This window comes from Carcharodon carcharias, chromosome 26 (assembly GCF_017639515.1).
Source record: "Carcharodon carcharias isolate sCarCar2 chromosome 26, sCarCar2.pri, whole genome shotgun sequence".
In the NCBI taxonomy this organism is placed as follows: domain Eukaryota; kingdom Metazoa; phylum Chordata; class Chondrichthyes; order Lamniformes; family Lamnidae; genus Carcharodon; species Carcharodon carcharias.
In genome coordinates this window covers 13,999,449-14,016,001 of record NC_054492.1, presented here as the reverse complement: position 1 = coordinate 14,016,001, position 16,553 = coordinate 13,999,449, and the positions used below count along the sequence as shown (strand labels likewise).

General features: G+C 38.4%; 1 protein-coding gene across 2 annotated transcripts in view; it reads right to left on the bottom strand.

The window, feature by feature from the left end:
- LOC121269783 (RNA polymerase II elongation factor ELL) overlaps positions 1 to 16,553 on the bottom strand; it is an 88,230-nt gene that overhangs the window by 32,095 nt on the left and 39,582 nt on the right. The window contains exons 3-4 of one of the 2 annotated variants that reach the window (XM_041174695.1): positions 9,313 to 9,443; positions 1,652 to 1,815 (exon numbers count right to left, since the gene is read on the bottom strand). In XM_041174695.1, the coding sequence (XP_041030629.1) occupies positions 1,652 to 1,815; positions 9,313 to 9,443 (295 nt within the window). The remainder of the gene's footprint in view (positions 1 to 1,651; positions 1,816 to 9,312; positions 9,444 to 16,553) is intronic. The other variant, XM_041174696.1, reaches the window with a different exon arrangement.

The window sequence follows — 16,553 nt, the reverse complement described above, 5'->3', positions numbered from 1 at the left end:
AAGGACATTAGTGAACCAGATGGGTTTTTACGACAATCGGGAATGGTTTCATGGTCATCATTAGGCTTCTTCTTAAAAATTGGATTCAAATTTCACCATCTGCTGTGGCAGGATTTGAACCCAGGTCCCCAGAGCATTACCCTGGCTCTCTGGATTATTATTCCAATGACAATATCACCACACCACCACCTCCCCCTTAAGTTCTTGCACAATGTAAAGCTCCAGGCAATATTCTCTCCCTTCTTAAAAAGAAAATAAATCCGCATTTATAATCTCAGCTGCTAACTCATCGTTATAATTGTCTCTTTGTAACTTTTATGACAACTAGGACCTATTTTTTGCTATCATTACCCATGTTGCATAGTATTTGGTCGGTTTCACTCTTGCCTTTCCAGTTGTAGCCCAAGCATTTAAAGCAATGGCTTCTTTCTTCCCAATCCCACATAACCCTTTGGTTGTGAGATTTCTGATCCCCTAAAACTAGAAGAGTGAAAACCTACGGCTTTTAAGGCCGAAAGTCATGAGAATGACTTTTACATGAGAATAACTTTTATATGAGTATATATGCTGATTCAAAGGTGCAAGTTAAGGTAAGGCTTGTTTTTGTAATCACACAAAGGCAGGAAGTATTTAAGGAGTTCAAAATATTGTTTTCATATTTAGAGCAGAAGCATGCCATCTGTTGTAAACAACAAAATTATTTCAAGTTGTTACTTAGAATGGAATGCACAGTTTAATGATTTACATTTCAAAACTTAATTGTTTCTAAATATTTGAATTTGAATGCAGTACAATAGCAGTTTTCTAAGTCATACATTCTTACAATTCTTCAAATTCTCTCTGGTTAGTTCTCTGGAAAAAGATGCAAGTCAAAAAGAGGAATATGTGTATACATAGATTTATGCAGCAACACCATACTCCTGGTCAGAATTATCTATTATAAATTATGGGTTTAAACATAACCAGTTGTTAGATACTTTGGAAACATATCATGTATGATATAGTTTATGGAAAATTAAATCCAGCAGCTAAATCCTCATTTAATCTATGATTATGTCTGTTGCTTTAATTTGTGTAGCAACTATTCAGTAAACTAACTGGTGAGCACTCCTAAGGCATGCAGCATTTGCCATTCAATGGAAAGTAGAACAATTACTTTATCATAATTGCATTATGTAAGTTGTATACAGGTTATTAAGAGACCATTTTGCCACAGCTATATACATCTAGTTACCAGAATGAAGCTGCACAAGCATCAATGTGCAGGTTGAGTGAATAAAATGTTATCAGTACTTAATTCATTCTGAAATTTTTAGTGACTAATTTACTTTAAAATATATTGACAATGTTTAATTAGGTGCACATTCAAACATTTCTAAAAGTACTGCCAGTTAAAATAAATGAAGAAATGTTTATCAGTATTTACAACAGATATATGATTTTTGGGGCAAAGATGCTACAGCTGCATTTTTGTAACCAGGCACAATTTAGTTTTCAACCAACTTGCCATGTTAGAGATTTAGTAACAAACCATAAGGTATATTTCTGCAGGAAACAAATTATTAGACTGGCTATCTGATGGAGTTTGATACATTTTGTTGAATCAAGAATTGAACGTATACAGATTATCATTTTAGTGTGGTATTTATACCTTGATATGACGACCCTGGTTTAATTTCTATAGTTGTTCGACTCCATGACTCCTTCTCCACTTGTGACATTCGTTCTCGAGTCATCTGGTAAGAGTCATCAGTGGCACAAACTGTGATTTTATCCTGAATACTTCCCAGGCAGTCAAGTTGGTCTCTTTCAAAACTGGTTTAAACAACAAATGCAAAACAAAACCGAGACTAAGCAACATATCCTTCAACAAGTATTCACTACAACAAGTATTCCAAAATATACTATTCTTCTATTATACCTTTAATAAAACAAAAAAATCCATACAATGCCAATTTTAAAATAATTTGGACACACAAATACAAACAAAAGCACACCATCACGAAATAGAAAAATCTCAAAGTGATGGTAATTGTACTTTAATCTGATCTAATATGGGATTATCTATCTTAAGGTGTGGTTGCTCTTGTCCACATTTAAACAGGCACTTGTGTACATCAACCAAAATGATAACCATTAGTTATTTGCATGAACGGCAGTTTCAAAGTTGCCAGTTTATAGCATCTTAAGTGTTCCCTTTATTTCAGGCAGATGCAACTCTGCTTACTTACCTGTAATATTATGAATGAAGAACATATGAAAAACTCTTTTAAAAAATATATATATTGACTAATATATGTATTAACAAAAATAAATCACAAACAATAGTCCCAGCTGCTGAAATTCAGTGCTCTATTTAGGTGCTTGGGTTGTTTAAATAGTTGTTTGATAAAGGAGTTAGGATTTGTGTATTTTCCCTCCTCTTTGGATGTTGCTGAAATGCTCCAACTGCTAATGACTGTTTCTGAATGATGAGTTCTCCCCTTGCTCCTCCAAGCTCCTAATAACTGCGCGCAGAGTGTGATTGGCGTTGTGGTCCTTGGTCAGATCTAAGGTACGATAGTATGGAGTTATGTTCAAATAGCAGTTACAACCACGTGAGGAGGGGTGAAATGACTTCCTTATTCTCCCACTCCAGGTTTAACTGTAACAGGATCTTTTAGAGAATTGAGAAAGAATGTGCTTTGCCAATTCAGTAAGAGTCTCAGTATTTACACTTTGAGGTTGTAAAGAATTAATCAGATAGATTTTCTTAGGTTAAACAAAGAAGATGATAAATTTATTGAAACTATTTCCCAAGCTAAAAACAAACTAGGTGAAATGCAAACACCATTTATACGGTCACACACTTTTGTCTGGGCCCACACATACTAGTGCAGACGGCTGAGTGAAAGAATAGGCTTATAGGATTTTTTTTAATAGTTCTTGAAAGATAAAAAAAGAGTGAATGGTTAACTCTGTTCCTTGACTAGTCTCGATGCCGTGGTTCAACATTGTGGCAGTTTTGTTCAGCTGTCCTCCTGGTTGTAGTTGTATGGAGCAGATTTCCATGTTTTTTTTTAAAAGATCATCTCTGTTTGAGTCAGTTTTTCTTCTCAAAATGGTCACTTTGCAAACCGGACACAGCACATCCGAGAGAGGGAGAACTGAGCTTCAATCAGCCTGTGTTCAGTGCAGCATTGTCTTTTTTTTCTCCCCTCTCCTGCTTGGTAAGGCCCTTGAAGTATCTCACTAGTTCTATATTCCTTCTATTAATTCACGTCTGCTGCAGTTATTGTTTCAGAACAGGTAATTGCATTTTGATGTCTCATCTCAGAAATATTTCAAATATTTTAGGGTGGTGTGAATCAACAAGGGATGGGTCTTTCACACTCCTCAGGGGGTTCAGTGTCTGTCTTCATTCCACTTGGTGGAATGCAAAATTGTGTATATTGCAGCAGTCTGGGCAGTTTTCCTAATGTATGTATAGGGTCCCAGTTTCTTTTAAAATCCAGCTAGGAAAAGAAAAATTAGAAATTGTATCTTCAAAAAGCACATCCTTGTAACATAGTGGTTCAGAGGATTGTGGATGCTGACAAGTGGTGCCAACATTCTTAAAGCATTACCAGTGGGGCAAACACATCCTTTATAAGCGGTGTTGACTGTGGCACAAATATTAGGTGCTCACTTAATGGCACCCATACACATGTTAGCGAAATCTCATCATGTAACACATTTTAAGTTTGAGCCAACATTTGGAAGATCTCTTACCTTAAGCGCTCACACTCTATTCTTAAAGGCAGGAATGGATCACTAAAATTAGTGACTAAAGATGGGGCTGCATTCCAAGCCTGACCAACAAATTTGCTCTCTTTAGAAAAAGGCTCAAGTATTAGAGCATGTATGAATAATGGTGCCCTCCATGCCACCATGCCATACATGGCTGAACCACCAGGCTTAAAAAGCACACTGTGGTGTGATGGCATCTAATGAATTCAAAACACTCCCCTTATACAACAATAAAACCTTGACATAAAAGTCTTGAGACTGAAACAATGGGCTGGATTTTAAATTACCTCAAATGGTAGGGAGTTAGGGTAGGGTTGGTAGAGCACAGGGGACTGAGGTGTCAAGATCCCCTCACATATTGTGGAGATCTAACTAAAAGTTCACCTGCCCTACACAGACCCAGCAAACAACAGCTTCACAACTGCTCAGAAGACCTCATACTTACCTCAAGAACATAATCTGTGAGCTTGGGAGACATCTGTACATGGGAAAACACATTTCTCTCTGAACATCTCTTGTACCAATTCTTGAGGCAATGGAAAATGCATGACTGCATTTGCAAAGGGAGATGCTTGAAGGACAGCCCCAAGTCTGTCTGCTGGTTTCACTGGTGCTTCATAAAACTCTCCAAATTCATTTTAACTTCATGCATAAACAGTGCTCCCCTGAGGAAGTTACATTTCTATTAAGATTTCTGTAAGTCAGAATAAATTCTTGAGCCTCAACTATTCCAATGTTCTACTGGCCAGCCTCCCAGCTCCATAAACTAAAGCACACCTAAAATTCTGATGGCCGTATCTAATGCAAGTCCTGCTCACCCATTTACCCCATCATCACTCACCTACATTGACTCAACTTCACCAAAAGCTCCCTTTCTCTAAACATTCACCAGCCTGACAACAATCCCCAAACCTCATCCCCAGAATTTGTCTGAAGAGAAGTCAAACGGACTTGAAACATTAACTCTGTTTCTCTCTCCACAAATGCTGCCAGACCTGAGTTTTTTCAATATTTTCTGTTTTTACTTCAGATTTCCAGCATCCGCAGTATTTTATTTTGATCCTAGAACTCTTCATCCCTCTGACTCTGGATTCTTGTGTATTGCCCACTTCCTATATGCCATTAACAATCATTCGTTCAGCTTTCTACACATCTCATTTTGGAATTCCCTCCTTAACACCGCTGCCACTATATCTCCAAGACCTTTCTTAGAATTCACTATTTTGACCAAACTTATGGTCATTCCCTAATATCTCTTCTTTGGCTTGCCATCCATTTTTGTCTGATTATTGATTATTTTCTCTGTTATTGAACTTTTCAAAAAAATGTTTTGTCCCAGGTGATGGTTTCTCTGTTGGAGGAGCAAAGATTTTTTTTAAAATGACAATCAAGGTTGATGAATCTTTTATTTGTATGTTACATGTGAATAAAAGAAAAGATCATCTACCTCATTGGATTTCCTCCAACTTATTAAAAGCTGCATCCTGTTTCCACTGCTGGAATTAAGACAGCCCTGAGTCACACACTGAGGATATCCTATAGTGGTCAATGCCCTCAATGATATTGTTGACACTGGTATGGCCACCAACCCACAAAGTCACCTAATTCTGCACCATATAAATGCCTCAGCCACATGTTGGAGAAATTATTTGTTCTGATCTATTAATAAATAGAATCCTGGAACAGGTACATCTAGGTGCCCAGTCACCAGATAAATCTACTAATGATTGTTCATCTACAGTTAAGTTTAATTTTCAATTCCATTTGTTATAGAGTCATTACGGCATAGGAGGTGGTCAGTCAGCCCATCGAGTCCATGCCAGCCAAATGTGGAGCAATCCAGTCCTATTCCCCTCCTCTATTCCTGTGGCCCCACAAGTTTAAACCGTAGTTTTCCCAACTTGGAGGAGTTATTCTATACAGCAGCTTTTTGAATGTTATTAATAGAATCTAATTCAATGCTGTAGAACACTGTTAAATGTGCTAGATAAACTTCCATGGGCCAGCTTCCCATCTCCTGAGAGATTTGGTCTTGTGCCACAGAGCTGATTGCAATCCACTGTTGTTTTATAACCTTTGCTTAGGGATTGGCTTCACTTGGCTCCTGGGAGAAAATAATTTGGCACATTATGCAGTCAGACACAAGGTCTATTAGGCTGTACATTGCAGAAGTGACATTCTTGCTCTTATTTGTGAGGAGATGGATAAAATGAAGGAATTACAATTTTTTGATCTAAGTGGAAATGAACTACTATTAGACTGAAACTCAAGTGCGTCCAAAATCAATTACGACCAGAATGCTAAAGAAAATAAGGCAGAACAATGATGGGTGAATAAACTGAGGCCAAAGCCAAAATCTGAGTTTGTGTACGTCAAAAGGTCGAAAAGGAGAGCAACAGGAGCTGTCTTTATACAAGATTCAAATGTCTAAATGTAACAAGCTGGCTGGATACCAGTTGGAACAAAATGCCACAACTGATGCAGGTAGAAATTTAAAACACAAGCATCGATTGTGATAACAAAGCTAGCCAATAAATCCAGTCAAAAATAAGATGTTCGTTTTTAAAAATCTACATATATGTCATTAAAATGGTTGATGTGCTGATGATTTGCATCACATATCCTAATTACCACATGGCTGACAAGACCATGTGGCTTCCATGGAATTATAAGTAGCAAACCCTTGGTGAAAGCAGCAACAATTAAAATGGCCAAAATAATAACTTAATTCCTAAGATAGTGTTAAAAATAAAAATCATAAAACAAAACTCCAAAAAGCTTTACAGTACAAATTTTCTCAGTTCACTGAAACTGCAGTTAATTTATGTGATTTTAATTTCTGAAGCATTTCTGTCCCATTATAGGCCAGTTTCTGCTCTCATTAAGCAGTAGATCCAAGCCCGATACTTTATAACATTGAGTGCTGGCAAAGTCACTCAAAACGTGCTTCAAAAATTGAAATCAGGAATTCAGCTGGAGTTAGACAATGAGGAAAAACATAAATTTTAAAGCCCATATTCAAGTGCTGGTTGAGGGTGAGGTAGGTGGTGAGAACTCATTTATATATTGGAAGATGCTTTTCTCCTTTTAGAGCTACCAAGGGGGCAATTCCATGGCACTGAGTTAGGGATAGCACTGAGTTAGGGATAGTTCTGTTGTTACATGTGAGGGTGCCCTCCCACATCTCTGGTTTGCAGACCAGGTTCAGGGCACAAGGCAAATCCACCCTAACAACTCAATGCTGCATGAAGTACAACTAGAAACAGCAGCCATGGAACTGGGCATTCAGCCATCAGACAGCGCTCAAGTTTGAGTAGAAGGGTTGAACCCACATCAATATTACCATGGTGGGGTTCTTAAGTGCATCTCCTTCACAGGGCAACCATCACCTCCTTTCATCAATTACTGCCATTCCAAGAACCTGTTGGATGGAGGTGAGCAAGGGAATATAGAGGGGGAGGCGGTGGGGGCAGGAAGAGAAACTTGTTGATAGAAGGGGAGGAAAATGCAGATATTTTACATTCCGCAGAACCATCATATCTAATCAGCAAAAGAGCAGAGTGCAAAATTAGGTACAGGACTAAGATCAAGTGTACGAGTCATAGATTTAAATGTATGCTTCAGCCACATGTCAAACAAGCAAGTACCAAAAGTAGACTGAAAATGTGTGAGCTGCACATGCAGAGACACACAGAGACTGGGAGTCAAACAATGGAAGACAGAGAATTAAAGAACAGCGTAAAAGCAGAGACAGTTACAGGGAAATACAGATATTTGACATTTTTGTCCATAAGCAACGTCACAATAGGTTAACTTGCCCTTTTGATGAGCAGAAAGTAAGGCAAACTAAAGGCATCAAAAAGAACAGGTGTACAACCTGTTTAAATTTGTTTAAATTATTAATATTAAATATTTGTTTAAATTAAAAAACGAGCAAAAAATGTAAAGGTAATTGAACAGAGACAATGAATTACAACAACCATCAAACTCAGAAGTCCTAAAATTACACATGGAATATTAGCAAAGATGCAAATAAAATTTTTTAACACTTAAAAGAAATACATTAAGTGTTCATACACTTAGGTCTCGCATTCTAATTTCAAAACATAAGAATACTGACAAAAAATATTGAAAAGGTTGTTGCAAAGGCAATGCTAAGTAGAGCAGAATGTTATTCTTGGCTGGGAAATAACAAGCTTCTGCTCCCAACACATGGCCAGAGGGGGGAATAGCCCACAACTTGATTTCTCCAGAATGTTTTCCAGACTTGGTTCAACTATAGCAGTGAATGAGAAAGATTGTATATACTTACACAAATTAGCTTTTATGCTGAGCTAAATTTAGTACAGCATTAACACAAAAGTGGCAGATCTGGTAGCAAATTATTGAAGACATAAGATGCTTTCACTGCACTCATAGCTCATTCTATATTTTTGTAAGAGAGTTTTTTCATCGAATTCCTGCCTCAGAGTCAGAAGGTCATGGTTTGAAGCTCCTTTCCAGGACAGCAATGTAGCACTGAGAGAGTGCGCTATGTTATTGGAGGTGCCATCAATTGGATGAGATCTCAACTGAGGCCTGTCTGCATCTTTAGGTGCGTGTGAAAGAGAAGAGAATGAGAGTTTATTCATCAACAAAAGCCAAACTGATTTAACTGGTCATCTGTCTTGTTATGGGACTTTGCTGTGCACATATTGGCTACAACCATTGCCAAGAAAATATCAATAACTTCACTTCCAAAGTACAGTAACTAATTGGTTACGAAGCACTTTAGGACATTCGAAGGATGTAAGAAGTACCTTATAAATGCAAGCTCGTTTGGTCCATATTGCACATTTGTTTTGGAGCAAAAAGATCAATACTGAACAGGAACACAACTTAATGAGGTTGAACTGCAATATATGTAAATGGTATACAATTTAAAAAGGTCTCTAACATAATATTTATAATTAGTTCAACTATCTCCACTACAATCTGAAACACTCAGTGGAAGCTACACAGTGGCAATTACATTAGGTATCCCACGGAAACATCACTGGTTAACCAAACTGGAGAAATCAACCATGAAATTTCTAAATTTAATTGTGGCAATTGGAACATTATCCTTTCTAAATGATCAGCCAATATCAAACAAAGTTTGAGCATGCATATACAATCAAAAATGAAAATTGCCAAAGGAAATCATGGTTTTTAGCCTCAGAAATATGTACTGAATCAACAGACAAAAAAAGGAATGAGGTGTCCATGCCCTAAATTTCAGTGGGAAGAAAGGGGAAGAGAGCAAGGAGGGGGAAGATGGAAAAAGCAGTGGAAAACTGAGGAACAAGAATACTAACCAAGTAAAAATAAATAGGGGGGAAGTCTGCCAAACAAATCAGTGGAAGGTTTCACTCTTTAAAATTAGTTTACAAAATACCAACTGCACATTTCAGTTAATCAGCAATTATTTGAGCAATCTGTCTTATCTCAATACGCAGAAGGTACTTGGCTTGACGCAATAGCGACAGAGAAGATCATGCCTTGACAGCTATATTTTTTTTTTACCTTGAAACATACTGGTGGATACAATCAAAACTTGCTTGAGGCTTGTCTTTGCTGTCAGTCGACAAGTAGAATGAAAAACACCGCACACCATCATGACAGTCTGATTTAGGAGCAGGAATTTTGATGTACTGCTATAAAAAAGTGAGACATGCTTCAATGACTTAAAATTTTTGTGGAAACATAAGATAACATACTTTACTGTTACAACCGATTAACAATATAATAATAAATTGTAAACAACTGCACACTGCAGTAATATAACTCAACATTTGAAATGTAGAACTGTACTGCATAAAAGGCAGCCATTTGACCCATTGTGCCTGTGCTGGTTCTTTGGAAGAGTTATCCAAATAGTCTTACTCCCCAGCCCTTTCCCCCGTAGTTCTGCAAATTCTCCCCTTCAAATGCTTACTCAATTCCCTTCTGAAAGTTATTATTGAAACTGCTTACACCACCTTTTCAGATGGTGTATTCCAGATCACAAATGGCTGTGTAAAAAAAAAAGCTCCCCTCCTGAAACATTTAAGCTTGCCATATTCCAGCTTCTGCAATGGTTCAAACAGAAGAACAAGTGATGAACACAAAAGAAAAAAGCATTTCAAATGTTTTACTATTGTACCAGCAAATTAGCAATGCTGAACACACTGCAACCACCAAGCAAACCTTCAGGCACGTATTAACTTCAACATTTATGGCCTGTAGCACTGTACAAAGCAAGTTTTCACTGGGGATCAGGGCCATAGAGCTCCAAACTCTATAGTAATATAAAGCTTAGGAGGTCTTGTGGCGCAGTGGCAGTGTCCCTATCTCTGAGCCAGAAGCTCCAGGTTCAGGTCCCACTTCAGGACTTGATGGCCATGGAGACTGCATTCATAATGTGGTTAAAGAAGTTGATTGTCATCCTTCCAAGATGCCTGATGGCAGGTGGTAAGACCATGAGTGTTTCTTGGTCAGCTATACTGCAGAAGGCAACAGCAAACCACTGCAGTACTTTGCCAAGCATAATCATGGACGAATCCAATGGAAGTCCATGGTCACCAACACCCTCTTAGGGCATGGTTCCTGGTGGAGGAGGCATATAAAGTTTGCTACGATACATAATTGTTATGATCTCGGTGGAGACCAGTAACTTTTTAAAAGAAATTCGAACTCCCAGTTATTAACTGAAAGAATGCCACAAGATTTCACGTTTTAAAATAAAAAAAACTTCTCTGTTTAAGAATAAAACAAAACAGGTACTAATAACACTATATTTCATAAATAGTTATACTTTAAGCCCAAAAATCGCAACAGACCACTTCCTGTTCTATTTTTATTTCCACTTAAGAGTTCCCCTATACGTTCAAGGATATTGAATGTTCTTTCACTTTTCCTGGGGCCAAATAAAGGTGTGCCTCTCAGAAATTCACTTTGATATTTCCCAATGTTCCCAATATTTTCCAAGAAATAAGATTTCTTGGGGTCCTTTCAATAGCATCTGACGAGGCGAACCCTTCAGCTTTCCTCCAACACCTCATGATTGTGGACTCCCCACGTCATGGGCCTCGCTACATTCTTGTTTAGTGACGCCAAATCAGAAAACACCTATGGTTTCTGACAACCTTCTGCTCCTGGTCCACATCTGCTTCACAGCTCCTTGCAGATTTTCTCTCTACCTGTCCTAATGCTGCTTTCGAGCAGATTTCAACTACCTGCTTCTATGAATCCACATATAAAACCCCCAAAACCAATAACAAAACTTCCCCGCAATCTATCTCCATAGCCATGTGACACACCTGGGATATCCTAGATAGAGTTTAGAACTAATTTATTTTCAAAACATCCCTTTGATTCTAAGGCCCACATGAATAATTTATATCTTTAATAGGGACAAGTGTAATCTTACCAGACTCGCCGAGCCCATTATAAATCTAAGAGAGGACCACCTGCTGTTTACTGTTTTCAAACCTCTAACACTAATCACCTTGAAGTAAACATGGACCATCCTTTGAAGGGTAATTCACTTAGGGATGTTAACCAGTTTCTCAAATCCAGGGCTAGGCTTTTTGGGATGGCAAGTTTTCCCTTCCCGCCATCCAAAGAATTGACACTGTCTGCCCTGCAGCAATTTCACACTCCAATGGGCATTAATTAGCTGCAGACAGGACTACCACCCCTCACTTTGGAGAAATTCCCACCTCAGAGAGCTGCCGGCCAATCAGATTGGCCGGCAGCTCTATAGTCCCTGCAGGGCCAGAAGCTGAGGTGGACAGGACTGGTACTGTGTGAAGCGACCAGAGCCTAAGTCTCGAGATTCCAGGAAAAGGTAAGTTTTGGGGGTCTCAGGGCAGGAAGGGTAGGGGAGGCCTAGGTTGGGTAGACAGAGGGGGACTGGGCTATCAGTGGAGAGGCTGGGAGGGGGGTGGGGGTCCTGTGGCTACTGGACCTTAAGTTTGGGGGGGGGCGGGGGGGGAGAGGCGCCTGATGTTCAAAGGCCCCCCCCCACCCCCCCCCACCCCAAACTTGTTTACTTTCAGGCTTCCCCCATACCTGGAACTCCTCCCACCAGACTAAAAATTGAGATTGGGTGAGAAGTGGCCCTTAAATGGTAAATATTTGGCCACTTAAGGGCCTCAGTTGGGGCAAGGGTGGGTGGGCCAGCTGAGGCTTCACCTGCCCCAGCGTGAAATTGCAGAGGGGTTGGGGCAGGAGGGAAGCCCATCCGAGGAACTTTACGTTCACCTCCTGCCTACAAACACACCAGCGGGGGAGCGTGAAATTCTGCCCCAGGGTTTTTTCCCAATTATCTTGCATTTAAAATTCAATTCCCAAAACTAAAAGCTACACTCCCAAAACATACAAATTATAAAATTAGATATTCATAACAATACATTGTCCATTCAAAACTTACAGAATATGGTCTGAAACACTGCACAGTACATGCGGTTAATGCAACCGGCACTGCCACCGTCAGTTCAATTTTGAAGGTATAAATCCAAAAGTTATTTAAAAATGAAAATTACTTGATGCCACGAAATCAATCCAAGGATGTATGTTGCGTACAAATCAGAACACTGAGCAAGTACTGCACATGATTTTAGTGCATGGAATTGTAGTAAATCTATACCACATTCATTCTGTGCCATAGTGACAGGATCATTGTTGAAGTCCTGCACGTGCGAAGCACTTTACACAACAATTTTGTTTTCTTTCAGCTTTTGTCATCATTGATGGCTATTAATCAGGGACAGAAAATTTAGCAAATTGTTGAACCAGAATACCATACTTAAATCAGTGGGGAGAAATATCTTCAAACTTCCATTGATCTCTCACGGGCAAGTTTCCACTTGCCAGTTCAAATGCTAGAATCTCCAGTGCTACATCTTCACACATCGTGACTGCACGAGCCAGCTCCAACAGCTTTGATTCACAATATGCTACTTTTTTGAAACTGAAATGGTCCTATTTCAAATGTTTTAGTTCAGTTATTTCTAATCATTTGAATGAACGTGATTTTTTTGTGTTGCTATCTATTCATTTATTGTATTTCTCACAGTTTAACACAGGTTTCTGTTACAGGGCTCAGTACATCATCATTTCCCTTGTGAAGATTAAAATGCAAGAATTTGCTACATTTATAAAATATATTTGGAATAGGACTTGTATAAATAAAAAAAGAGCAGAAAATTATAATTTCCCCTGCATGGTCTCGGCCTCAGTTTAGGTAGTGCTAAACTGAACTTTCATTCAGGCTTGAAAGACTTGATCCAGGCTGTTGGAGTCTTCCAATTGTTAGCTCTAAAAAATGTAGTGTTTTTTTTTCAAATCAACAAATGGCCGCATATGTTTTGAACATACATTTTATGCTGCACCTTTTTCACAGAAACTCAAACTTCTATTTATACTCTGCATTGCCCAACTGAAATTGTATGCACTGCTGCGTGTTTCAGGTTTGAAAGGCTTTTTTTAGATTCAATGGCATAATATGCCTTACAATTGTAGAAATTCAACTAGGGTTATTAGGTTTTAAAATGTTAACTATTCAAGCACAAGATATTTAACTATACCTTTATGGCTACTTTACAAGTACTTGATAAGGTTGGGAGTTCCTTAACCGATTAGTAATATTTAGCAAATATCTCAACATACATTTTTATCATGTTTAGGTTCTACTGTTAGCTGTTTCACCTAACGAGGTGGCAAGTTTAAGGGTTGTAAATAGCAAATAAGTAAATTAACTGAATAAACTGGGCTTTTCCTGATGAACCTTTAGAGTTATTAGATTGTGCCCAAAAATCTAATTACCCTAGTTGAATTTCTGCAATTGTAAGGCATATTTTGCCATTGAATCTAAAAGAAGCCCTTCAAACCTGAAATACGCAGCAGTGCATACAATTTCAGTGAGCTACTGACAAAAGGAGAAAATTGTTGTGTGCAGTTGGTCTCTTAAATGTGACAAACCCATCAGGAATTGGATAGCAACAAATTAACCCCTGTAAAATGAGTCTGGGTTTATCCCCAAGAATTTCTAGAATAAGCTGTAAATGGGAAAGGGGTTCTAAAAAAAGAAAATACTCCATGGTCCTAGAGATAAAATCACAGATTACCCCTGCATTTTTCAGATATCCTATTGCTTCCAGCCAATATTCTGCAAGTTGGAAATTTCAAAGCAATGGTTTCCGAGAAGTACTTGCTATAAATGTTGAACAGAAAATCTTTACTCTGCTCCTAATTTTTAATGTCCCAATTAGGAAATAGTTTGAACGTTTTATTTCATGCTCAGCATTAGAACATGTATGCATTCAACAAAGCAAGACAGAATTTCAGCAAAATATTCATGTTCAGTTAAGATGCCCCAAATAAGTCTTACTATAAACAAGACCCACTATCAGGGGCCAATTTCATGCCACATGAGTTAGAAATGTATTTAAAGCCAAATCTGTTTTCTCCTATATTGCACATCACAAATTATCTACCCAATGTACAGTACTTACTTTCAGGAAGTTGACTGCACATCTAAACAAAGCAACAGCAAAGCAAAATGCTGTGAACGCTGGAAATGTGAACTAAAAACAGAAAGAGCTGGTCTGGTAGCATAGGAGGAGAGAGAAACAGAGTTAATGTTTCAAATCAAATATGGTTCTTCTCTCCTCCTATTCTGCCAGACCTGCTATTTCCAACATTTTCTATTTTTATAGCAGACTGAAAGAACAGGTAGAGAGAGTTAGAGACAAGGCCAAAAGGTGGTATGGTGGACAGATTTTGGAAGTGTGCTCCAGAGGGCATGATCAAATATGTTGAAAGAGCAGTCTGCACTGGCGGAGTTAAGCTGGTGAGGAATGAAGAGTAGATCAGTGCCAGAGAAGTGAAAGGTGCAAGCAGGTTCACAAGGCTGAACAAAGTCACCAGGTAAGATAGGTTGTGGCTTTTCAAGCAATTATACTTGAAGTTATCAACAGTTTCATAGCTAAAATCCAAAATCTTTTGGAAAAAAACATGATTTTACTTTTTCCAACTAACAAGACTTTCTTTAGCAGCAAAGAGCAGGTGGTACTTGTGTTGTTTAATCAGGTCATCAGTTCAGCGAGTTTTGAATATTAACAATGTCTTGCTAATTGGCAACTTGAAATTTCTGGCTGATATTGTGTCGGCTTGTTCTCGGTTCTGGTTTAGCAGATATCAGCTGAAGTAATAATTGAAGTGCCCCAAATTCAATGCTGGGCGCACCGAGGAACAGAAAAAACAGCCACGCGGCTCTCACTCCCAAATGCTGTTCAGTAATCCCTGATAAAAATCTATGCATGCCTGGATCTCAGCTGAGGCCAGGATCGTGCACAGATTTGGCAAACCCCACCTCACCCTCCAATGCCCCACCATCATATAAGCCTACCAATTTGACTCAGTGCCTAGGTTCACACACAAAGAAGAACAGCTACCCAAATGACATGCCAGGGAACTTACTTCACCTGAAAAGGCTCTAATACGAATAAGTGCCTTTAGGAGGGAGAAAATTGTATGGCGCGGGAGTGGGCTGTATGTCATCAGGACATTTGCCCAACAGAAATAATGATCAAACAAATCCTAACTTAGGGGGTTGGCATCAATCTCCATTCCATGTTTTCATTACTTCCTAAGTTATGTATAATTGTTGTGCTCAATGTTATATGCATGGTAATGTGTAAGGGATTCCAATAATACTAACATTTTCATAACTCACAAAAGAATGGTTTGCTCCTTCTAAAGGTTTTCTACTGATAATCCTACCAGTATTGCTGAAACTCTTGCATGTCTGTGTGTTTGTTATGACAATTCACAGTAATTATTTACGTGTTCTTATTCTGCATATATGAAATGAAGAACCATTTTGTTAAAAATTGAGGTCTTTCAATTGCAGTAATTTTAACTCAAGTGTTAAAGATCAGAACCTTTAACATCACAAGGAATTACAGAAATTACAATTTGTCAAATTATTTTTAAACAGTGAGGATGACTAGAGAAGTGAAATCTAGTGGTAGCTTTCTTTAATCCAATTGGAAATTTTGTGGCAGTATTGTAAAATGCTGTACAGTGGTATTTTTTTAAGAAACAAAATATGCTTGAATAGCCTCATTCTTGTTGTTACAAGCTCATGCTCTATTCTGTTTCTGCATGTCAGGTACATTGCCACACCTCCAGGTGACTGGTTTGCATGACTAGTTGCTGTTATCAGCACAATTCCCTAGACAGAGCTTTTCCTTAAATAGCAACTGAAAGCACACCCATGGATTTTTTTGTTAAACAGATTAAACAAAACATCATTCCATCATAGAGGGTTTTAAACCTGCTCAAATTAAAAAGTAAACATTGCGCCACAATTTAGACTGCAATAATTATTGTGCTTCTGAGACTCTTTAATCTTTCTTTTTAAGCTTTTACTGAAGTTCTGTAAAGTGTGGTGATTTTATACTTAACCTCATATTAAAATTAAGAAAGTTGCTCCACCAAGGGCTCAGCTGATTAAGTTTGTGAGCAGCTGAGTCACAGAGATCAGGGGGTCCCAGGTTCCCTACCTGTGTTCAGCTACCTGATCCCAGCCTGAACAGCATTAGAGGCATCATTATTTTCTCCAGAGCCCTGAACAGAGAACAAAACGCATAAATATATATTTTTCAAATAAAGAAGGATTCTCACTTCTGATCACCATTAAACAAACACCTGGTGCCTGCACAGCTCTCAGATGAAAACAGGATTTGCGATACCTCCTCAATTAAAGAACCAGCTGA